Source organism: Chiloscyllium plagiosum, unplaced genomic scaffold, assembly GCF_037043375.1.
Source record: "Chiloscyllium plagiosum isolate Xiang-an unplaced genomic scaffold, Cpla_swu_hap1 HiC_scaffold_33, whole genome shotgun sequence".
Lineage (NCBI taxonomy): Eukaryota > Metazoa > Chordata > Chondrichthyes > Orectolobiformes > Hemiscylliidae > Chiloscyllium > Chiloscyllium plagiosum.
The window spans coordinates 7,203,573-7,226,981 of NW_028270171.1; the positions used below are offsets into that span (position 1 = coordinate 7,203,573).

A 23,409-nucleotide genomic window follows, 5' to 3' on the forward strand; every position below is an offset into this window, starting at 1 on the left:
TAATACACTGCTCTCAGTGTCAATTAGACTGGTTGGTACAGAGATTAAAGGGTATTGAGAGGCCTTTTGTTTATATATAAACTGATGAGCCTTTAGGCCAAAGTGGTCATGTTTTAGAAGTGACCTGTAGAATGAAAGGGGAGTGGTCAGCTCTCGAGCTGAGCAGTTTAGTTCAGTCCAGAACTGTTTGGGAGTTAACAGTGAGCTGTGTGCAAACTCTCTCTTCTGCCCTTCTAACTTCAACCTGTAAGCATCTGACCCTTTTTTGTACTGTGTGTTAAAGTGGGTTTGCTTATTGGGACTGTTGTGTATATTTGGAACAGCATAATTAAGTCTAGTTTGGATAGACAGAGTTCTGTAGAGGTTCTTTATTCTGTTCTTCATGTTTCATTGTGTAATTTTGTGAATAAATCTTTTGTCTGTTTTAAACCTGGTAGTCAACCTGACTAACTTAATCCGGGTAATCTTCACTGGACACTTACCGAAACAAATTGCAAAGTTATGGTCTGGGATACCTGCTTAAGAATGGTTTGAGTGGTCCGGCTTAGTCCATAACAAATGGATAGACACAAAAATGCCTGAAATACAAAGAGCTAGATGTTCGAGTCACACAGTCTCTCAGCACAGAAAAGGCCCTTCCTTCCATTGAGTCTGTGCTGACCTATATACATTAGTCCCACTTTCCAGCACTTAGTCCATGAACTTAATATAATGTCACTTCAAGTGTTCCTCCGTGTACTTGTTACGCCCCTGACTGGCAGCCCACCCACCCTCTGGGTGACAAATGCTTTCTTCGACCTGTCCTGCCTTTCACCTTTAAATGATGCCCCCTCAGGTTATGCATCTGACAGTTCTGTTACAGTTTTATTAAATGCCAGTGAGTGCACATCTACAATATTGTATTCAGTCCTGATCTATTCATCTCTGAGGGAATGCAGCACCGATTCACTGGGGTGACAACAGGGCTAAAAATGAGGGCCATTTGCATTGAAGATACAATTCAGATCCTTAGACAGCACCTTCCATCTAGAAGGACAAGGACAGCAGATACATTGGAACACCACCTACAAGACTTGCTCCAAGCCGTTCACCATCTTGACTTGGAAATATCTGACCATTCCGCAGTGTTGCTGGGTCAAAGTCCTGGAATTCCCTCCCTAACAGCATAATGGGTGTCCTCACACACCACGGACTGCAGCGGTTCAAGAAGGCAGCTCACCCTCACCTTCTCAAGGGACAACGAGGGATGGGCAATAAATGCTGACCCAGCCAGTGAAGCCAATGACAGAGTTTTCAAAAATTGTTGTGTTTCCATGAGTACAAACAAAGCAAATAATTATAATTAAGATTTGAAGGTGATTCATTGATTTGATCGGGTCAATGGAGAAAAATAGTTTCGTCGAGTGGGATATTTCCAGACTTGAGGGGACTGTCAGGGGAGCAGCAGATCCTGAAGGTGAGAGCCCACCCATGAGGGATGGTGTTCAGAAACACTTACACACACACAAAACTGAAAATGTAAGCCTTGCTTTCCCAACATCGTGGGAATCAATTGAACATTTCAGTCGGAGATTGTTGGCTGTTGTTAAGTAAATGGGTGAAGGGATAGTTAAAACAACGTGGAAACAGAGCAAGAGTGATGTGAGAAAAAACATTTTTACACATAAAGTAGTTAGAGTATGGAAAGTGCTTCCTGGAAATGTGGGGGAGGCAGGTTCAATTGAAATGTTGAAGACATTGGGTTTTCTTCTGGGACAGTAGCAGTGCGCAGGGATATGGAGTAAAGGCAAGAGATTAGCACAATGGAGCTGGTGCAGGCACCATGGGCCGAATGGCCTCCTTTGGCACTATAATGTTTTTATACTCAGTTGTGGGACCTGGGTGTCAGTGGGCTGGCCCAGCATGTTGCCCATCCCTAGTTGCCCCCTTGAGAAGGTGGGGGTGAGCTGTCTTCTTGAACCACTGCAGTCCATGTGCTGCAGGTTGACCCACAATGTCATTAGGGAGGGAATTCCAGGATTTTGACCCAGTGACACTGAAGGGACAGCAGTATATTTCCAAGCCAGGATGGTGAGTAGCTCGGAGGGGAACTTGTGGATGGTATTCCCATGTATCTGTTGCTCTTGTCCTTCTAGATGGAAGTGGTCATTACCTTGGATGGTGCTATCTAAGGACCTTTGGTGAATTTGTGTTGGAATTCTATGATACTGCAATATGGAAGAGGGTGGGTGACATGGAATTGAAATGGAAACTAACCAAGGTGTGGTTAAATAGTGAAACAGGTCAGAGGGATTAGAGGGCTTCCTCCTGTTCCCATGGTCCTAAATTGTTAATAAAAACCTGCTTAGTTTAACACTGCTCTGATTGGCTCTGGTTTGTACATAGCTCCCCCCCAATACCTCTCTCTAATTAGTACCTGGATTCACAGGAGATTCCTGATTGGTAATCCCCAATATCCAATCATCATTGCTGATAACTTTCTTGTTGGAATGCAGGATTCCCACCGGTATAAATGCTAGGCTCCTAGCAGGTGGAGTTAGCCTGTGTTTACCTTCTGTTAGTAAGTGTGAAGATGGCCTCCCAAGTGTGTCAGAACTACCACAAGGACTGTGAGGATGCTGTTAACAAGCAGATCAACCTGGAGCTCTATTCCTCCTATGTTTACCTATCCATGGTGAGGGTTGTATCTTTTAAGTCCTATTTTTAAAGTGATTATTATTCCATTGTAGCAGGTAGTTGCTTGGTCAGTGACCTGTATTTAGGGTGTATTTCTGTTATCCTCCTGAGAGCAAAAACAAAACAACTGAATAGTCTTATCCCTACTGTTATGCCCTGTTTAAAAATCACAGAACTCCAGGTTATGCTCTGTTCTGCAATACTTCAATCTGAAATTTCTACTCATGAAAGTGGGGAACATGAATGATATTATTGAATGTGTGTAGTCCACTTCCTGGTCTTAATGCTAAAACTGAATGTAATTAGATGGCTTACCATCCTTGGAAGGGGAAATTCAAATGGAAATACTGAGACTGCTTTTTGCAAGGAAGTAGTAACTTCTTCTGTTAAGTTACTATTGTTTAACAGATTCTTCACTTCCCTCTATCAGGGTCACATCAAAAAGGGAAGGGTTTTCTAGAATGGGATTGTATGCTGAATAGGTTACAGCAAACATTATTGCTGTCTCTGGATTTCTAACCCATACCATTTCCTAATCTGATCAGGCATTCACTTTTTTCTTGAAGCTTGTAGGCCAATACCTTCAAAGTATGAAGTGTCTCTAACTTTGAGCAATGAAATGTTTGCCCCTTGTGAATTCCTGAGCCAAGTCTGGGTCTGTGCTAATGTGCTTTTTTTTCTTTCTTCGCCGCCGCACCCCCCAGTCTTCTTACTTTGACCAGGATGATGTTGCCCTGCGTCACTTTGCTGAGTTCTTCAAGGAGCAGTCCCATGAGGAACGGGAACACGCTGAGAAACTGATGGAATTCCAGAATAAACGTGGAGGCCGAGTCCTCCTGCAGGATGTCAAGGTTGGGTCTAATGCAATGAGTGGCCCCTGGCCTGGATTCCCTTCGGACTTATTTAAATAATTTGTTTTTTTTGACTAAGTGTAATGCAGCAGTCTCATTTTTATGAGCGGTTCCTTTTTGTAAATGCCAAGCTTGTTTTTAACTTTGATCCAACTGAGTGAAACATTTGCCTGTTTCTCTCTCCAGAAGCCAGAGCAGGATGAGTGGGGCAATGGTCTGGAGGCAATGCAGAGAGCTCTGCAGATGGAGAAGGATGTGAACCAGAGTCTGCTGGATCTGCACAAACTCTCCTCTGGCCACACGGACCCTCATGTGAGTTCTTGATGGATGAATTTTCAGTGGTGTTGAAAGCGATATTGGAATCTGCCCTGCAGTCCATGTTGGTCGAGGGCTGTGTAGACTTGTTTTGGAGTAAATGTTGTTGCCTCCATTATCAATCTGATCCTAGTGTTTTTGGTTTGTTCAGTATCTGGGGTATAAATTATGGGATTGGTTCTCCATTAAATGGAATGAGCTTGGCACTTGCATGCAAGTCCAGTTGGTGCTGCCTTCTAGAGTAGTTGTAGCTGAGAAGGCAGTTCTTTTACCTGTTCTTGTAAATAGCTAGCTGTTCCACCAATCAATAACAAATTAATTCAATCTTGTCTGATCCAAATACTCAATATCGCCCTCCTGCTTCCAGCTGTGTGACTTCCTGGAGAGGCACTACTTGGATGAGCAAGTGAAGATGATAAAGAAGCTGGGAGATCACATCACCAACCTGAAGAGACTGGGAGCCCCTGAGAATGGCCTGGGAGAGTACCTGTTTGACAGGCTCACCCTGAGCTGAGTGGGAATCTGGAATCACTTGTTCTCTAATCCAATTCTGCTTCTCTTGTATTGAATATGGAAATAAAGGATTTATTTAACTAGTCTGGTTTGCTTTCTGTAATTGTATAGTCAAAACTTAAATCGGAGTAAACTGACTTCCTAACTGGCCTGACACAACAATACCCAACCAAGGATTGGTTGTTGGTTGTCTATATCAACAATTTAGATATGGGAGCAAACCTTGGCAAAGCTGAAATCTTTGGACCAGATGGACAGGGCTTAATCTCCCAAAGATATTTAGGATGAGTGGGGCAAACATTTCCGAGTGACTAGGGGAGTTATCCCTTTGTGGGTGGCTGTATTTTTTAATTTTAAAAAAAAAAACAAGCTGACTGCTGACCCTGGTTGGATAGTATAGATACAATATGGACTTTCTGATGCTCAAATAACACTGCTTGTCTATGGACCTAATACATGTGCTTAAGGTCAATGGCACCTTTTTCTGGTGTCTATGTCATCAATCACTTGTTTTTGACATGTCATGGTAATTGTTCAGGGGCATCACATCAGCTAGATGCTCTACACTCTGTGTACTGGCTTTTTTAATCACAGTAAATAATGCTTGTTGCATCTAGCTCCTCTTTACTGAATGTAATGGCTACCCATGAAAGGTCCGGCTGTATAAATCCAAGCTTTGAGTGAAAGGATACCAGCTCCTGAACTGACCTCCTAAAGCATAGATAGCTGAGAATGTGTTTTTTCACCCCATTGGGTGAACCCACAGCAAGGGCATAGAGTAAGAGGTCTCCCCATTATGGTCTTTGTGTTTATCTCCTGGCCTGTTGTTTTACTGTTTAATTGTCTAGTGCCCTTTTGAACACTTCTGTTGAACCTGCCTCTGCAATACACAAGCTGCGGGCACTAATAAAGGGAGTCAATATTGATCAATAGAATTTAGTCTGAGGAAGAGTACTTTAGACCGAGATGGAGAAATCAGAATGGTTTTGAAATGAAGAGCTATGAGGGAAGCAGGTGCAGAGAAAATGGGGGACCTGTTTGCAGCAATTATTAAAAACTTGCAGAGAGTAAAGAGATGATTTTAAAATGCTAATTGCATTTTAGCCTTCATCATAAGGCAGTGGAGCTTGAATGATAGATCATTGAATCCCTACAGAATAGAAGTAGGCCATTCAGCCCATCACATCCACACCAATCCTATGAAGAGCATTCCATCCTTGTAACCCCATAATTCCCATGGCTAACCCACCTAACTATCACATCCCTGGACAAGGCAGGCAATTCCCCACAGCCACTCCATCTAACATGCCCATCTTTGGACTGTGGGACGAAAGCAGAGCACCTGGAGGAACCCACGCAGCCACATGCAATATGTGTAAACTCCACGTACAGTCACCCAAGACTGGAATCAAACCCAGGTCCCTGGCATTATGAGGTAGCAGTGCTAACCACTGAGCTACAGCACCACCCATAAAGGGTGCAGTTGTAGAATGTGTAGGGTAGACCTCATCTGGATAACTGTAATCAGTTCCTATACATTGACCTTGGAGCATGTATTTTTCAATTTATTTCCTGGAAGAGGCTGTCACTGGGAAGACTCATCCCTGCTCTCCATCCCTCACTGCCCTGAAACTAAAACGTTTCTGACCACCTCAGAGGCAAGTCAAGAATGAACAACATTGCTGTGGGTCTGGGGTCACAGATAGGCCAGAGCAGATTATTTTCTCTAAAGATTATCACTGAAGCAGATGGATTTCTGTGAAAAGTCAACAATAGGTTTTTTTTTAACTTCATTCATGGGATAAGGGTGTCACTGGCTAAGTCAGCATTTACTGCCCATCCTGAACTGTCCAGAGGGCAATTAAGAGTTAACCAGGTTGCTGTGGGTCTGGAATCACATGTAAGACCAAACCAGGTCTGGATCACAGTTACTCTCCAGTGAGTCAGATAGATTTTTCCTGAAAATGGTTTCATGGTCATCATTAAACTCTTAATTCCAGATTTTTATTGAATTCAAATCCCAACCAGGATTCCCAGAACATTTCCTGGCTCTCTGGTATAATAGTCCAGCAATAATACCACTAGGCCATTGCCTCCCCACCACGATCACCATCACTGAGACTTGCTTTGTATTCCAAATTAATTAGTTGAATTCTACCCAGCTGCCATGATGGGATTTGAACTCATGTCCTCATGGTGTTAATCTGAGCCGCTCAGTGACAATACCATCGTCCCCCTACAGTGTAGATTCACCTGAATGATACCAGGGCTGAAAGGCTTAAATTGTGAGGATAATTTGCAAAGAGTGGACTTGAGTATTGAAGATTAACGGGTGACTATACTCGAGGTTTGGAAAATACCGAATGGGTTTGAGGAGTCAGATGGAGAGACATTATTGCGCCATGACCAAGAAGTAGAATGCTGTAATTATCACATGACCATTCAGAGCAGTTGCTCGGAATCATCTCTCCATGAAAAGGAATCAGAAATCTGGACTCTCTTTCCCAGAAACATTGGGAGCAAATAAACTGTTCAGATCTGAGATAGTTAGATGCTTGCTGGTTAATGGTGTGAAGGGAATGCAGGGCCAATGTGGACAGTGGCAGGAAGCAACAGACCAGCCATGATATCATTAAACAGCAGCACAGGCTGACAGAGCCAAACATCCTCCTCCTATTCCTCAGTTACAATCACTGAATGATCCAAATCTGCCTCCATTTCAAAGCTCTGATTGGCTCTATGTCTCTCACATCACCCTATGCCCTTCATCAGTTCCTGGATTCATGGCAATTCCTGATTGGCTTTGGGTATCTCACCCCACCCTATGCCCTTCGTTGGTTCTTTTTTTTTCTAGGTGGTTTTTGAGGAAATCAAAAAGGGAATGCAAGCTCCCACACCCAATATATACATGGTCCACAACACCACAGAACAAGCAGTTGGGCTGGGAGAATCTCCTATTTTTCTTTTCCCCTTTTTTTTTCTTTTTTTATTATTTTTTTTTATTTTAACCCCCACACTACCACCTAAGTGCGGTAGTGCTTATTTTATCCCCAGCACCCATGGTGTGTGTGTGACATTTCTCTTTTTAAGTAATTTAACCCTCACACTACCGCCCTTTGTTGGTTCCTGGATCCATGGGGGTTCCTGATTGGCTGTCAAGGACTGTCAGTGATCATTGGGAATCATTCCTTGGTTGAGTGCAGGCAGTCCCAGGAGGATAAATATAAGAGGTAATGGGAGAGTGGTTTAGTTCTAGAGTTGCCTAGGTGATAGTGAGTGGGATTAGTGAAGATGGCCTCCCAAGTGTGTCAGAACTACCACAAGGACTGTGAGGATGCTGTTAACAAGCAGATCAACCTGGAACTCTATTCTTTCTATGTTTACCTCTCCATGGTGAGGGTTGAGGGCTTGATGGTCCATTCCTTCTTTTCCCCCACCCCACCAAGAGCAATGAGGGATGGGTGATAATTTTGAGACCTGTTAATAATGCCTGTGTTCCACGTTTCATAGCTGATTCTTAAATTGTATATTGCATTGGTAGAATATTTTGAGCCACTGAGTTGTCACTTGAATATTTCCTCCTTGTATCTACTTTTCTATCCACTGAAGTGATTATTGCTAACTTTTATTGGTTGCCTTGTTAATTGACTGCTCTGTATTCAATAACCTGGTTTTATTCTGAAGTGTTTCATACTAGAACTAAATCCAAGGTTTGTTGCATCCTCTTAGAGGATGATGTCATGTGTAAACCTTTTTAAATTTTCAACTTTGGCTAAAACTTAATTGTATGACTTTCTAGTGAAATGTTAATTGAGTCCTCTTCTGCCTGTTTTCAAAATGAGTATGATCATGTTCTGTAGGCCTTAATGCAAGGTTTTTCCATGAAGCAATAATGTGAAAATATTGTCAAAAGACTTCTCTCAATGTAGAAATGGGCCCTTTGCTAACCAGTCCATGCTGAACATAATCCCAATCTAGACTAGGCCTACCTACCTGCTCCTGGCCCATATCCCTCCCAACCTTTCCTATTCATGTATTTATCTAAATGTCTGCAATATGGGTAACTGTAACTGCATTTACCACTTCCTGAGAAGGTTCATTCCACATGTGAGCTACCCTCTGGGAAAACTTGCCTCATGTGGTGTTTTTTTTTAACAACTGTTCCTCTTCATGTGCCCCCTTGTCTTGAAATTCAACTGATACTAGATGGCAACTTGGGGGTTTTGCTGCAAAGATTTGATTACATCAGTGAGTACTAAAGTTTGGGCTTCCTGAAATGGAGGCTGGGATCTGAGGTGTCTGGTCAAACTTTCAACAAGATTAGCTCCTACTCTAATGTTTGGTTGTGATTATATTCCCTTACCAATAAAGACCTTGGTAAGTGTAGGGATAAATGATCTGCTTTGGTTACATGAATTGATGAGGACAAGAGGCCGATGGACCCCTGCAAGTACCCTCTTCAAGGAACAGTCCCATGAGGAACGGGAACACGCTGAGAAACTGATGGCATTCCAGAATAAACGTGGAGGCAGAGTCCTCCTGCAGGATGTCAAGGTTGGTCTTTCATCCTACATTACAACTAATAGTACAAGACATTTGAAGCATTCATTCCCATGGCGTAATGCTATATGGTTAACTTTTTCATGTTATTCCATTGTGTTTTGGCTCATGTTTTGCACTGAGTGAAATACCTGCCTCTTCCTTTCCCCTCCAGAAGCCAGAGCAGGATGAGTGGGGCAATGGTCCGGAGGCAATGCAGAGAGCTCTGCAGATGGAGAAGGATGTGAACCAGAGTCTGCTGGATCTGCACAAACTCTCCTCTGGCCACACGGACCCTCATGTGAGTTTTTGGCTGACTTTTCAGTGGTGTTGAAGGTGATATTGGAATCTGCCCTGCACTCCATGTTGGTCTAGGGCTGTGTAGGCTTGTTTTACAGCAAATGTTGTTGCCTCCATTATCAATCTGATCCTGGTGGGTTTTTGGTTTGTTTGGTGTCTGGGGTATAAACAATTATGGGAATGGTTCTCCGTTAAATGGAATGAGCTTAGCAATTGCATGCAAGTCCAGTTGGTGCTGCCTTCTAGAGTAGTTGTAGCTGAGAAGGCAGTTTTTAACCTGTTCTTGTAAATAGCTAGCTGTTCCACCAATCAATAACAAATTAATTTAATCATGTCTGTCTGATCCAAATACTATCTCTCTTCCTCCAGCTGTGTGACTTCCTGGAGAGGCACTACTTGGATGAGCAAGTGAAGATGATCAAGAAGCTGGGAGATCACATCACCAACCTGAAGAGACTGGGAGCCCCTGAGAATGGCCTGGGAGAGTACCTGTTTGACAGGCTCACCCTGAGCTGAGTGGGATTCTGGAATCACTTGTTCTGTAATTCAATTCTGCTTCTCTTGTATTGAATATGGAAATAAAATTATTATTGAGCTGGTCTGTTTTCTGTAACTGTAAAGTTGAAACCAAAATCTGAATAAATCCATTGGATATGAGGAGTAAACAATGGTGTAGCCACATGCTTTTAGACCAGATGCATAGGGCTGCCAACAGGACTTAATCTTCCAAAGATATTTAGTGTAGGGGAATGTGTTGCCCACTCACATGAGTGAATAAGGGAGTGTCCCTTTTCTGTGGCTGTCAGAAAGAGCCATACCTAACCCTTTTTTTTTATAAAAAAGGTCAACTGCAGACCCTGGTGGGGTGGCATAGATGGCTAAGTGTTTTTCACCCATATTTGCTAAACCCACAGCTAGCACATAGGACAGTAAAAAGGTCTTTCCCCTTATGACAGCTTTTCTTAGAGGCTGCCAGTCTCAAGCCATGTTCTTGACAGAGTGGCAGCTGTCAGATAATTCAATCACATGTCACCTTCTTCAACATCCAAGGAGGCCTGATGGGAAAGCTTAAATGAGATTGCAGCCAGATGTTCCCAAAACCCCTCCGACTAGTGGAGCTAGCTCAGATGCTCTCATCTCTTGTAGCATTACCAGGTAAAATCTCATGAAATACCAAACTGGGGTAAAGGGTGCCAGCACTAAGTTTCTCAAGACTGTCACAAAACATCAGTTTTATGGGTGGGGATTGGTGCTGTATTTATGTGAGCACTTTCATTGTCTTTGAGCAGGCTGATATTGGATAAAGAGCAATTATAGTCAACAATGCTAGATATCTTACAGTTGTGGAGGAAATGTGTGTAATTAGCCAAAACACCCACATTCCACATATAACATTTTTCCTTACAATGTACTGTTGGTTGCACATTCACTACGCACATTCTGAAAGACAGTCAGTCCCTTTCGGTTAGCGACCAGTGTATGAATGCTGATATTGGGGCTAGTTTGGGAATCCTGAAGAGTTTCTTTGGTTGAATGGAGTCCAACTCTGCTTGATGTTGGCAAGGTACTGGTTCTGAAAGGGTTAAAGTTGGGCTGCAAATAGCCCTACCCAATGTGATGATATCAAAAGGACTTCAGTCAGTAAAGCAGAAAATCTGAAGATCAGGAATGATCTGAAATGGGTAAGACTGGACAGAAGAGTATTGTGAATTGGTTCAGAGGTGGGAGACTGGGAGTAGGTTATGTACTCCGATGGGCAGGAGGGGGCGAGTTATCTCTTTCCTCCAGGAATCTCAGCCTTTCATTGTATTTCTAAATGACATCCGCAAGGAAATAGAGATACATATCCATATTTCCTGATTAGGTGAGCTAGTAAAAATCGTTGACAGGATTGTCATGATTCAGAAGAAGGCCATTCAGCCCATCACATTTGCACCAGCTCTCTGAGCATTTTATCTTTGTGTTTATCTCCTGCCCTTTCCCTGGAACCTGGCCTGTTGTTCCTCTATAATTGCCCAGTGCCCTCTTGAACACTTCTGTTCAACCTGCCTCTCTCTGCCACACAGAAGCAGCGGGGACTAATAAAGCGAGTGAATAATATTGCTCAATAGAAGTTAATCTGAGGAAGAGTACTTTAGACCAAGACGGAGAAATCAGAATGGTTTTGAAATGGAGGAGCTAGGGGAGAAACAGGCGCAGAGAGAGTTGGGGACCTGCGGGCAGAAATTAAAAACTTGCGGAGTGAAGGAGATGATTTGAAATTGCTAATTGCATTTTTGTCTTCATTGCAAGGCAGTGGAGCTGGGATGTAAATCATTGAATCCTTATATCATAGAAGCAGGCCATTCAGCCCATCAGGGCCACTTCAATCTTCTGAAGAGCATCCCACTCAGACCAATCCCATCCTTATAACTCCATATTTCCCACGGCTAACCCACCTAGTCTGCACATCCTTGGACACTCCATCTAACCTACACAACTTTGGACTGAGGGAGGAAACCAGAGCACCTGAAGAGGCTGTCACTGGGAAGACAATCCCTGGGAAGACAATCCCTGGGAAGACAATCCCTGCTCTCCAGCCCTCACTGCCCTGAAACTAAAAGGTTTCTGACCATCTCAGAGGCAAGTCAAGAATGAACAACATTGCTGTGGTTCTGTAGTCACAGATAGGCCAGAGCAGATTTATTTCCCTAAAGGATACCACTGAACCAGATGGATTTCTGTGAAAATCAAAGATAATTGTTTTAAAGTTCATTCATGGAATAAAGGTGTCAGTGGTTAAGTCAGCATTTATTGCCCATCCTGAACTGTCCAGAGGGCAACTAAGAGTTAACCAGGTTGCTGTGGGTCTGGAGTCACATGTAAGACCAGACCAGGTCAGGATCACAGTTTCCCTCCAGATGTGTTTTTCCTGACAATGGCTTCATGGTCATCATTAAACTCTTAGTTCCAGATTTTTATTGAATTCAAATCCCAACCAGGGTCCCCAGAACATTTCCTGGCTCTCTGGTATAATAGTCCAACAATAATACCACTGGGCCATTGCCTCCCCACCACGATCACCATCACTGAGACTTGCTTTGTATTCCAAATTAATTAGTTGAATTCTACCCAGCTGCCATGGTGGGGTTTGAACTCATGTCCTCATGGTGTTAATCTGAGCCTCTCAGTGACTGGCTCAGTGACAATACCATCGTCCCCCTACAGTGTAGATTCACCTGAATGATACCAGGACTGAAAGGCTTAAATTGTGAGGACACTTTGTAAACAGTGGACTTGCATTCACTCGAATATCAAAGATTATACTCGAGGTTTGGAAAATACCAAATGGGTTTGAGGAGTCAGATGGAGAGACATTATTGCGCCATGACCAAGGAGTAGAATGCTGTAATTATCATGTGGCCATTCAGAGCAGTTGCTCGGAATCATCTCTCCATGAAAAGGAATCAGAAATCTGGACTCTCTTTCCTAGAAACATTGGGAGCAAATAAACTGTTCAGATCTGAGATAATTAGATGCTTGCTGGTTAATGGTGTGAAGGGAATGCAGGGCCAATGTGGACAGTGGCAGGAAGCAACAGACCAGCCATGATATCATTAAACAGCAGCACAGGCTGACAGAGCCACACATCCTCCTCCTGTTCCTCAGTTACAATCACTGAATGATCCAAATCTGCCTCCATTTCAAAGCTCTGATTGGGCCCAGGTATCTCACCTCACCCTGTTCCTGTCATCAGGTCCTGGATTCATGGAGATTCCTGATTGACTCTGGGTATCTAACCCCACCCAATTCCCTTCATCGGTTCCTGGATCAATGGGGATTCCTGATTGGCTGTCAGGATTGTCAATCATCATTGGCGAATCATTCCCTGGTTGAGTGCAGGCTGTCCCAGGAGGATAAATACAAGAGCTAATGGGAGAGTGGTTTAGTTCTAGAGTTGTTTAGGTGATAGTGAGTAGGAATAGTGAAGATGGCCTCCCAAGTGTGTCAGAACTACCACAAGGACTGTGAGGATGCTGTTAACAAACAGATCAACCTGGAGCTCTATTCCTCCTATGTTTACCTCTCCATGGTGAGGCTTGTGGGCTTGATAGTCCATTCCTTCTTTTCCCCCACCCCACCAAGGGCAACTAGGGATGGGAAATGATTTCTAGACCTGTTAATTCCTGTGTTCAATGTTTCATAGATGATTCTTAAATTGTATATTGCATTAGTAAAACATTTTAAGCTACTGAGTTGTCTTTTTAAAGTTTCCTCCTTTATATCTACTCACTATCCACTGAAGTGATTACTGTTCAGTCTTGATTGATTGCCTTGTTAATTGACTGCTCTATATTCTATAAATTAGTTTTATTCTCCAGTGTTTCATACAGGAACTAAATCCAAGGTTCCTTGTATCCCCTTGGAGGATGATGTCATGTGTAAACCTGCTTAATTTGTCAACTTTGACTAAAATTTAATTGGATGGCTAGCTAGTGAAATGTTAACTACTTGAGCCTTCTACCTGTCTTCTAAACAGGTATGATCATGTCCTGTTGGCCTTAATTCCATGAAGCAATAATGTGAAAATATTGTCAAAGGACTTCTCAAGTGTAGAAATTTGCCCTTTTGCCAACCAGTCCATGCTGAACATAATCCCAATCTAGACTAGGCCCACCTGCCTGCTCCTGGCTCATATCCCTCCAAACCTTTCCTATTCAGGTATCTATGTAAATGCCTGCAATATTGTAATTATGCCTGCATTTACCATTTCATGAGGAAGTTCATTCTGAGTGACCCTCTGGGGGACATTTACCTTGTGGTGTTTTAAACTCTCTCTCCTTGTGCCCCTTGTCTTGAAATTCAACTGATACTTGGGGGTTTTTGTGAAAAGATTTCTGATTACATGAGTTCAGTTGAGTACTGAAATAAATTCTGGCTTCCTGAAATGGAGGTTGGGATCTGAGGTGTTTGGTCAAAGGTATGACCATATTAGCTCCTACTCTAATGTGCTTGGTTCTGGGGAGTTGATTATATTCCCTCCCAATAAGACCTTGGTAAGTGTTGGGATAAATGATCTGCTTTGATCACATGAATTGATGACAAGAGGCCCCATGGCCCCCAGCAAACCTCTCCACTCCTTTCAGTAAGATCATGCTCATTTGGTTTACATCCTGCAGTCTGGTTTTTAATTCTTGACAACAGTATCTTTGCCTAACAATACCTACCTCAAATAGGTTGAGTTGCAAGATCAATTCAAGCCTCCTCAACTGATCAATACAGATGACCTTAAACTATGCTCTTGTTCTGAATTCTACACAACCTACCTTGTCCAGACTATTCAGCATTAGTATTGTAGGTTGTTTTGCTCTAATGTGTTACCCTAATGTGATGGACAAATTAGGGACACTAGAGTCAAGCTTCTAAAGCATAACCTTTTTTAAATGTGGTTGTAGCACAACTACTTTGCCAACACTAAGTACTGTTTCTAAAGTGATTTTTTTCTTTAAGGTGGGGTTGCACAGAATGCAGCCACTGCATTATAGAAGAACTGTCTGTTCTTGTCTAAGCTGAAAACCAGCTACATAGGGTCTGCCTGAAGCTCTCAATGGGTGAGATCTGGAGCTTCCCTGATACTTACTCCTTTCTCGCACAGTCCTCTTATTTTGACCGGGATGATGTTGCCCTGCGTCACTTTGCTGAGTTCTTCAAGGAGCAGTCCCATGAGGAACGGGAACACGCTGAGAAACTGATGGAATTCCAGAATCAACGTGGAGGCAGAGTCCTCCTGCAGGATGTCAAGGTTGGTCTATCATCCTACATTACAACTAACTATTCTGGACATGTATTTGAAGCATTCATCCCTGTGGGGTGATGCTGTATGGCACACTATTCCGAGTCAACCTATTCATGTTGTTCCATTGTGTTTTGGCTCTCATTTCAGTGAAATATCTGTCTTTTCCTTTCCCCTTCCAGAAGCCAGAGCAGGATGAGTGGGATAATGGTCTGGAGGCAATGCAGAGAGCTCTGCAGATGGAGAAGGATGTGAACCAGAGTCTGCTGGATCTGCACAAACTCTCCTCTGGCCACATGGACCCTCATGTGAGTTTTTGATGGCTGTCTTTTCAGTGGTATTGAAGGTGATATTGGACCCTGCATCCATGTTTGTCTAGGGTTGTGTAGGCTTGTTTTACAGCAAATGCTGTTGCCTCAGTTATCAATCTGATCCTAGTGGGATTTTGGTTCCTTTAGCATCAGGGGTATAACGTATGGGATTTTTCTCCAATTAAATGGAAGTAGCTTGGCACTTGCATGGAAGTCCGGTTGGTGCTGCCTTCTAGAGTAGTTGTAACTAAGAAGGCAGTTTTTAACCTTGGTGGAACAGCTAGCTATTTACAATCAATAACAAATTAATTCAATCTTGTCTGTCTGATCCAAATACTCCATATCACCCTCCTGCTTCCAGCTGTGTGACTTCCTGGAGAGGCACTACTTGGATGAGCAAGTGAAGATGATCAAGAAGCTGGGAGATCACATCACCAACCTGAAGAGACTGGGAGCCCCAGAGAATGGCCTGGGAGAGTACCTGTTTGACAGGCTCACCCTGAGCTGAGTGGGATCCTGGAAACGCTGTTCTCTAATCCAATTCTGTTTCTCTTGTATTGAATATGGAAATAAAAAAATTATTATTGAACTAGTCTGGTTAGTTTTCTGTACCTACATAGTCAAACTTCAATCTGAATAAATTGACTTCCTAACTTGCCTGACCCAATTGATTGGTTGCCTATATCAACAATTTGGAAATGGGAGCTAACCTTGGCAAAGCTGAATTCTTTGGACCAGATGGACAGGGCTGTCAACAGGGCTTAATCTCCCAAAGATATTTAGGATGAGTGGGCAAACATTTTCCTAAGTGACTAGGAGTTGTCCCTTTTGCACGGCTTTTTCACCTCTATTATTTCTTTTTTTAAAAATAAGCTGACTGCCCACCCTGGTTGGGTGGGATAGATACAATATGGACTTCGTGATGCCCAAATAACAGCTTGCCTATACACTTAATACATGTGCTTAAGGTCAATGGTACCTTTTTGGTGTCCATGTCATCAATCACCTGTTTTTGTCATGGCAATTGTTCAGGACCTCCACCTCAGCTAGATGCTCTACAATCTGTACTGGCTATTGTTGGCTCTCAACAGTAAATAACTTTGTTACAATTAGCTCCTCTTTACTGAATGTGATGGCTACCTTATGAAAGGTCCAGCTGTAAAAATCAAAGCTTTGAGTGAAAGGATACCAGCTTCTGAACTGACCTTCCACTAGCATAGATGGCTGAGAATGGGTTTTTTTTCCACCCCTATTGGGTGAACTCACAGCTAGGACATTGAGTAAGAGGTCTTTCCATTCTGACAGCTTTCCTAAGGGGCTGCTTGTCTTTGCTATAAATTGTTACGATCTAGCCCTCCACTATCACCTGATGAAGGAGCGTCGCTCCAAAAGCTAGTGTGCTTCCAATTAAACCTGTTGGACTATAACCTGCTGTTGTGATTTTTAACTTTGTCTCAAGTTGTCTCAAGCCATGTTCTTAATAAAGTGGCTGCTGTCAGTTAATTCATTCACATGTTGACTTTTTTAAACTTCCAGGGGCAACTGATGGGAAAGATTAAAAATAAGATTGCAACTGGATTTTTCCACAACCTCACAGAATAGTGGAAATAGTGGATCTTGCTCAAATGTTCCTGCAGCCTTTTCTGGTGAAATCTCAAATTGGGGAAAAGGACACTGGCGCTAAGTTTCTACATTCATCGGGTTTCTCTCCTCATTCTGTGGAGGATTGACTTCAGACTCCCGCAGGATGCAAGGGGCATGATGTTGACAATCTCAAGACTCTCACAAAACGTCCCTGTTTTATGGGCTGGGGGGGTGGGGGCAGGTGCTGTATTTATGTGAGTACTTTTATTGTCTTTGAGCAGGCTGATATTGGATGAAGAGCAATTCCATTCACCACGGGCTACACTTCTTACATTTGAGGAGGAAATGCTTGTAATTAGCCAAACCACACCCACATTCCATATATAACATCTTACCTTATAATATACTGTTGGTTGCACATTCACTGCAGACATTTTTGAAAGACAGTCAGTTCCTTTCAGTTAGGGATCAGTGTATGAATGCTGTTATTGGGGCTGGTTCAGGAATCCTGAAGAGTCTAACTGGAGTCTAACTCTGCTTGAGGTTGGCAAGGTACTGGTTCTGAAAGGGTTAAAGTTGGGCTGCAATAAGCCCCACCCAATGCAATGATTTCAGTTGGACCTGAGTCAGTAAAGCAGATAATAGTCAGATCAGAAATGATCCGAAATGGCTAAGGCTGGCAAGACGATTATTGGGAATTGGTTCAGAGATGGAAGACTGAGACTAGGTGGCGCATTCCAATGGGCAGGAGGAGATTAATCATCTCTCCCCCAGAAATTTGTCCAGGAATCTCAGCCTTTCATTGTATTTCTAAATGACATCAATGAAAAAATAAAGTTATATATGTATGTTTCCTGATGAGGTGATCCAGTAAATATCATTGACAGAATTGTCATGATTGAGAAGAAGGCCATTCAGCCCATCACATTTGCACCAGCTCTCTGAGCATTTTACCTTTGTGTTCATCTCCTGCCCTTTCCCTGGAACCTGGCCTTTTGTTCCTGTTTAATTGCACAGTGCCCTCTGGAACACTTCTGTTCAACCTGCCTCTGCCACACAGAAGCAGCGGGCACTAAGAAAGCGAGTGGACAATATTGATCAATAGAATTTAAACTGAGGAAAAGCACTTTAGACCAAGACAGAGAAATCAGAATGCTTTTGAAATGGTGAGTAGCTACGAGGGAAACAGGTGCAAAGAGACTTGGGGACCTGCGTGCAGAAATTATTAAAAACTTGCAGAGAGTAAAAGAGATAACTTTAAAATGCTTGAATGTAAATCATTGAATCCCTATATCATAGAAGCAGACCATTCAGCCCATCACATCCACACCAATCCTATGAAGAGCATCCCATTCTTGTAACCCCATATTTCCCATGGCTAACCCACCTAGCCATCACATCTCTGGACTAGGCAGGCAATTTCCCACAGCCACTCCATCTAACGTGTCCAGCTTTGGGCTGTGGGAGGAAACCCACATAAAATATATGCAAACTGCCCACACAGTCACCCAAGGCTGGAATCAAACCCAGGTCCCTGGCATTGTGAGGTAGCACTGCTAACCACTGAGCTACAGCATCACCCATAAAGGTGTGCTGCAGAAGTAGAATGTGTAGAGTAAACCTCATCTGGACAACTGTAAACAGTTCCAATACATCGACCTTGGAGCGTGTTTTTTTCAATTTATTTCCTGGAAGAGGCTGTCACTGGGAAGACTCATCCCAGCTCTCCATCCCTCACTGCACTGAAACTAAAACCTTTCTGACAATCTCAGAGGCAAGAGCTGAAAATGTGTTGCTGGAAAAGCGCAGCAGGTCAGGCAGCATCCAAGGAGCAGGAGAATCGACGTTTCGGGCACCATGGGGTAGCCACCTGCTCTTGGAGCAGATGGATAGGGCTGCCAACAGGGCTTAATCTCACAAAGATAAGTGGGCAACACATTTTCCTGAGTGAATAGGGGAGTTGTCCCTTTTGGGTGGCTGTCAGAGCCATACCTACCTTTTTTAAAAATAGGTCAACTGCAGACCCTGGTGGGGTGGCATAGATGGCTGAATGTTTTTCTCCCATATTTGCTAAACCCACAGCTAGCACATAGGACAGTAAAGAGGTCTTTCCCCTTATGACAGCTTTTCTTAGAGGCTGCTAGTCTCAAGCCATGTTCTTGACAAAGTGGCAGCTGTCAGATAATTCAATCACATGTCACCTTCTTCAACATCCAAGGGGGCCTGATGGGAAAGCTTAAATGAGGTTGGGATCTGAGGACTGCAGATGCTGGGGATCAGAACTTAAAAATGTATTGCTGGAAAAGCACAGCAGGTCAGGCAGCAAAGGAGAAGGAGAATTGACGTTTCTCCTTCTCCTTTGATGCTGCCTGACCTGCTGCGTTTTTCCAGCAATACATTTTTAAGCTCTGATCCCCAGCATCTGCAGTCCTCACTTTCTCCCAATGTGGACAGTGGCAGGAAGCTTCAGGCCAGCCATGATATCATTGATTGGCAGCACAGGCTGAAAGGGCTGAACATCTTCCTCCTGTTCTTCAGTTACAATCACTGAATGCCTCCATTTCAAAGCTCTGATTGGCCGCACGTATCTTACTTCACCCTGTTCCAGTCATCAGTTCCTGGATTCATGGGGATTCCTGATTGGCTGTCAGGGATTGTCAATCATCATTGGTGAATCATTCCCTGGTTGAGTGCAGGCTGTCCCAGGAGGATAAATGCAAGGGCTAATGGGAGAGAGGCTCAGGTCTAGAGTTGTCTTGGTGATAGTGTGCAAGAATAGTGAAGATGGCCTCCCAAGTGTGTCAGAACTACCACAAGGACTGTGAGGATGCTGTTAACAAGCAGATCAACCTGGAGCTCTATTCCTCCTATGTTCACCTCTCCATGGTGAGGCTTGTGGGCTTGATGGTTTATTCCTTCTTCCCCCACCACACCATGAGCAACTAGAGATGGGCAATAGTTTCTATTACTGCCAATGATGCCTGTGTCCTGGACCTTTCATAATTGATTTTTATCTTGAGCCACTGAGTTGTGTTTTGAATGTTTCCTCCTTCTAACTACCTTCTATCCACTGAAGGGATTACTGCTAACTTTTATTGATTGCCTTGTTAACTGACTGCTCTGTATTCTATAAACTGTTTTATTCTGAAGTGTTTCATACTGAAATTAATTCCAAGGTTTCTTGCATCCTCTTGGATGATGTCATGTATAAACCTGCTTAATTTGTCAACTTTGACTAAAACTTAATTGGATGACTAACTTGTGAAAGACTTAACTATTTGAGCCCTCTTCTGCCTGTTTTCTAAATAAGTATGATCATGTTCTGTTGGCCTTAATACTGGCTTCTTCCATGAAGCAATAATGTGAAAATATTGCCTAAGGACTTCTCTCTGAGTGTAGAAATGGGCCATTTTGCTAACCAGTCCATGCTGAAATAATCCCAAACTCGACTAGTCCCAATTGCCTGCTCCTGGCCCATATCCCTCCGAATCTTTCCTATCCCTGTATCTATCCAAATGTCTATAATTGTACCTGCATTACCACTTCCTGAGGAAGTTCATTCCACATGTGAGCTAACCTCTGGGGAAAATTTGCCTCGTGTGTTTTTTAAACTTCTCCTCTTCTTGTGCCTACTTGTCTTGAAATTCAACTGACACTCAAGGGCTACTTGGGGGTTTTGGTGAAAGGATTTCTAAATACATGACTTCAGTTGCGTATTGAAATCTTGGGTTTTGTGAAATGGAGGCTGGGATTGAGGAAGTAATTAGGAGAAAGTGAGGGCTGCAGATGCTGGGGATCAGAGCTTAATGTGTTGCTGGAAAAGCGCAGCAGGTCAGGCAGCATCAAAGGAGAAGGAGAATCGATGTTTCGGGCATAAGCCCTTCAGGAATGAGGAGGGTGTGCCAAGCAGGCTAAGATAAAAGGTAGGGAGGAGGGACTTGGGGGAGGGATGTTGGGAATGCAATAGGTGGAAGGAGGTTAAGGTGAGGGTGATAGGCTGGAGAGGGGGTGGGGGTGGGGGCGGAGAGATTGGGAAGAAGATTGCAGGTCAAGAAGGCGGTGCTGAGTCTGAGGGTTGGGACTGAGAAAAGGTGGGGGGAGGGGAAATGAAGCTGGAGAAATCTGTATTCATCCCTTGTGGTTGGAGGGTTCCTATTGAGGAAGTAATGGCCATTGAGGTGCCTGGTCTAAGTTACAACCGGTTAGCTCCCAGCTGTGCTTGGTTCTGAAGGGTTGATTAGATTAGGTTCCTTACAGTGCGGAAACAGGCCTTTCGGCCCAACAAGTCCACACCGACCCTCCAAAGAGTAACCCACCCAGACCATTTCCATCTGGCAATTTAGCGTAGCCAATTCACCTGACCTGCACATCAACTCCACACTCAGTTGCCTGAGGCTGGAAGTAAACCTGGTGCTGTGAGGCAGCAGTGCTAACCACTGAGCCACCATGATCACTTCCCCCACAAAGACTTTGGTAAGTGTAGGGCTAAATGATCTGCTTTGGTCACAAATTGACAACGGCAAGAGGCCATGTGGCCCCCAGGACACATGCTCAACTCTTTCAGTAAGATCATGCTCATTTGGTTTGCATTCTGCAGTCTGCTTTTAATTCTAGATAACTGTGCCAACACAAATAGGCCTGATGCCTACACAAATAGGTAAGAGGTTGATATTCAAGATCATATCAAGCCTCTCCTCTCAACCCATCAATGCAGATGGTCTTTATATTCTAAACTATGCTCTCTAGTTCTGAACTCTACCCAACCCCAATACATTCCTACCTTGTCCAGACCATTCAGCATTTGTATGCAGGTTGTTTTGCTCTAATGTGTTTGATAAATTATGGACACTGTTTCTAAAGCATGAACTCTTAACGTGTGTTGGCTGCAGCACAACTACTTTACCAACACTTTAAGCACTGTTTCTAAAGTGATTGTTTCTATAATGTGGCATTACATAAGAATGCAGCCATCTCATTATGAAGCACTGCCTGTACTCATTCTTGTCTAAGCTGAAAATAAGCTACACAGGGTCTTACTGACGTTCTCGATGGGTGAGATCTGGAGCTTTCCTGACTCCATGCTTTTTCTCTCCCACAGTCCTCTTATTTTGACCGGGATGATGTTGCCCTGTGTCACTTTGAGTTCAAGGAGCAGTCCCATGAGGAACGGGAACACGCTGAGAAACTGGGAATTCCAAAATAAACGTGGAGGCCAAGTCCTCCTGCAGGATGTCAAGGTTGGTCTATCATCCTACATTACAACTAACAGAACAAGACAAGCATTTGAAGCAATCATTCCCATGGGAGTAATGCTATATGGCACAATATTCGTAGTTACCTTTTCATCTTCATCTTATTCCATTGTGTTTTGGTTCATGTTTCACATTGAATGAAGCATCTGCCTCTCCCCTTGCTCCAGAAGCCAGAGCAGGATGAGTGGGGCAATGGTCTGGAGGCAATGCAGAGAGCTCTGCAGATGGAGAAGGATGTGAACCAGAGTCTGCTGGATCTGCACAAACTCTCCTCTGGCCACACGGACCCTCATGTGAGTTCTTGATGGCTGGATTTTCAGTGGTGTTGAAGGTGATTTTGGAATCTGCCCTGCACTCCATGTTTTTAACCTGCTTTTGTAAATAGCCAGCTGTTCCACCAATCCACAGCAACAAACTAATTCCATCATGTCTGTCTGATCCAAATATTCCATATCACCCTCCTGCTTTCCAGCTGCGTGACTTCCTGGAGAGGCACTACTTGGATGAGCAAGTGAAGATGATCAAGAAGCTGGGAGATCACATCACCAACCTGAAGAGACTGGGAGCCCCTGAGAATGGCCTGGGAGAGTACCTGTTTGACAGGCTCACCCTGGGGGAGAGCGACTAAATTTATTCCTGATCTATTCTATCTTGATCATGTACAATATCATCCCCTTAATTGAGGTACTCTTTCATGTCCAACATAAGTAACTTGTTTTTGTAGAATGAAATAAAATGGCATTTAGAACTGCCTTAGTCTGTCCTGCTTGCAACTATCAATTGCCTCTTGCAAGGCAATTGCATGAGTTCAGACTTGGATCGCACTAGTTTGTAATGCTTTCAATTTGTAGTAGCTCATGTGTGCTGTAGGAAGCTGATCTCCACCCTGATCTCCACCCTGATCTCCACCCTGATCTCCACCCTGATCTCCACCCTGATCTCCACACTTGCTCCCCTTCAAAATACATTGCTCCATTAACCGCAATCTAGTTTTTTAATTCTCTGAACTTTTTCTTGCCTTTTATTTATTCTGAATAAAACAGCAACACCTGCTGGTCTTCTAAGCAAAAGGATCATCACTGCTTCCACTGGCAAATGTTGATTTCGTGTCTGTATGTGAAAATTCTTAAAGTTGCTCCAAAATACTTCAGTTCACAGGGGTGGGACAGGAGGTCCTGTTCAATGTAACTTGTCTTCATGTAGTGGTGTTTTAATGCAACATCTTTGCTGGAATGATTGATTAAAGTAAACTATCAAAACTTATGGCAACAATTGGCCCAGCTTCTAGGTAGGTG

General features: G+C 43.4%; 3 protein-coding genes and 1 pseudogene across 3 annotated transcripts; all 4 read left to right on the forward strand.

Moving 5' to 3' along the window:
- The first annotated feature begins 2,572 nt into the window (after positions 1 to 2,572).
- On the forward strand, positions 2,573 to 4,356 carry LOC122542005 (ferritin heavy chain, oocyte isoform-like). The gene is made up of 4 exons (XM_043679298.2): positions 2,573 to 2,674; positions 3,381 to 3,527; positions 3,714 to 3,839; positions 4,210 to 4,356. Exons 1-4 carry the CDS (start codon positions 2,573 to 2,575, stop codon positions 4,354 to 4,356), a joined length of 522 nt encoding a protein of 173 aa, XP_043535233.2.
- Positions 4,357 to 7,646: 3,290 nt separating this feature from the next.
- Positions 7,647 to 9,710, forward strand: LOC148141203 (ferritin, heavy subunit-like). Its single transcript, XM_087978025.1, has 4 exons — positions 7,647 to 7,781; positions 8,805 to 8,909; positions 9,070 to 9,195; positions 9,564 to 9,710. The coding sequence occupies exons 1-4, from the start codon at positions 7,647 to 7,649 to the stop codon at positions 9,708 to 9,710; spliced, it is 513 nt and encodes a 170-aa protein (XP_087834151.1).
- A 3,454-nt stretch (positions 9,711 to 13,164) lies between these two features.
- On the forward strand, positions 13,165 to 15,786 carry LOC122542158 (ferritin heavy chain, oocyte isoform-like). Its single transcript, XM_043679579.2, has 4 exons — positions 13,165 to 13,266; positions 14,830 to 14,976; positions 15,150 to 15,275; positions 15,640 to 15,786. Exons 1-4 carry the CDS (start codon positions 13,165 to 13,167, stop codon positions 15,784 to 15,786), a joined length of 522 nt encoding a protein of 173 aa, XP_043535514.1.
- Positions 15,787 to 19,646: 3,860 nt separating this feature from the next.
- Positions 19,647 to 22,742, forward strand: LOC122542160 (ferritin heavy chain, oocyte isoform-like; annotated as a pseudogene).
- Positions 22,743 to 23,409: the final 667 nt, after the last annotated feature.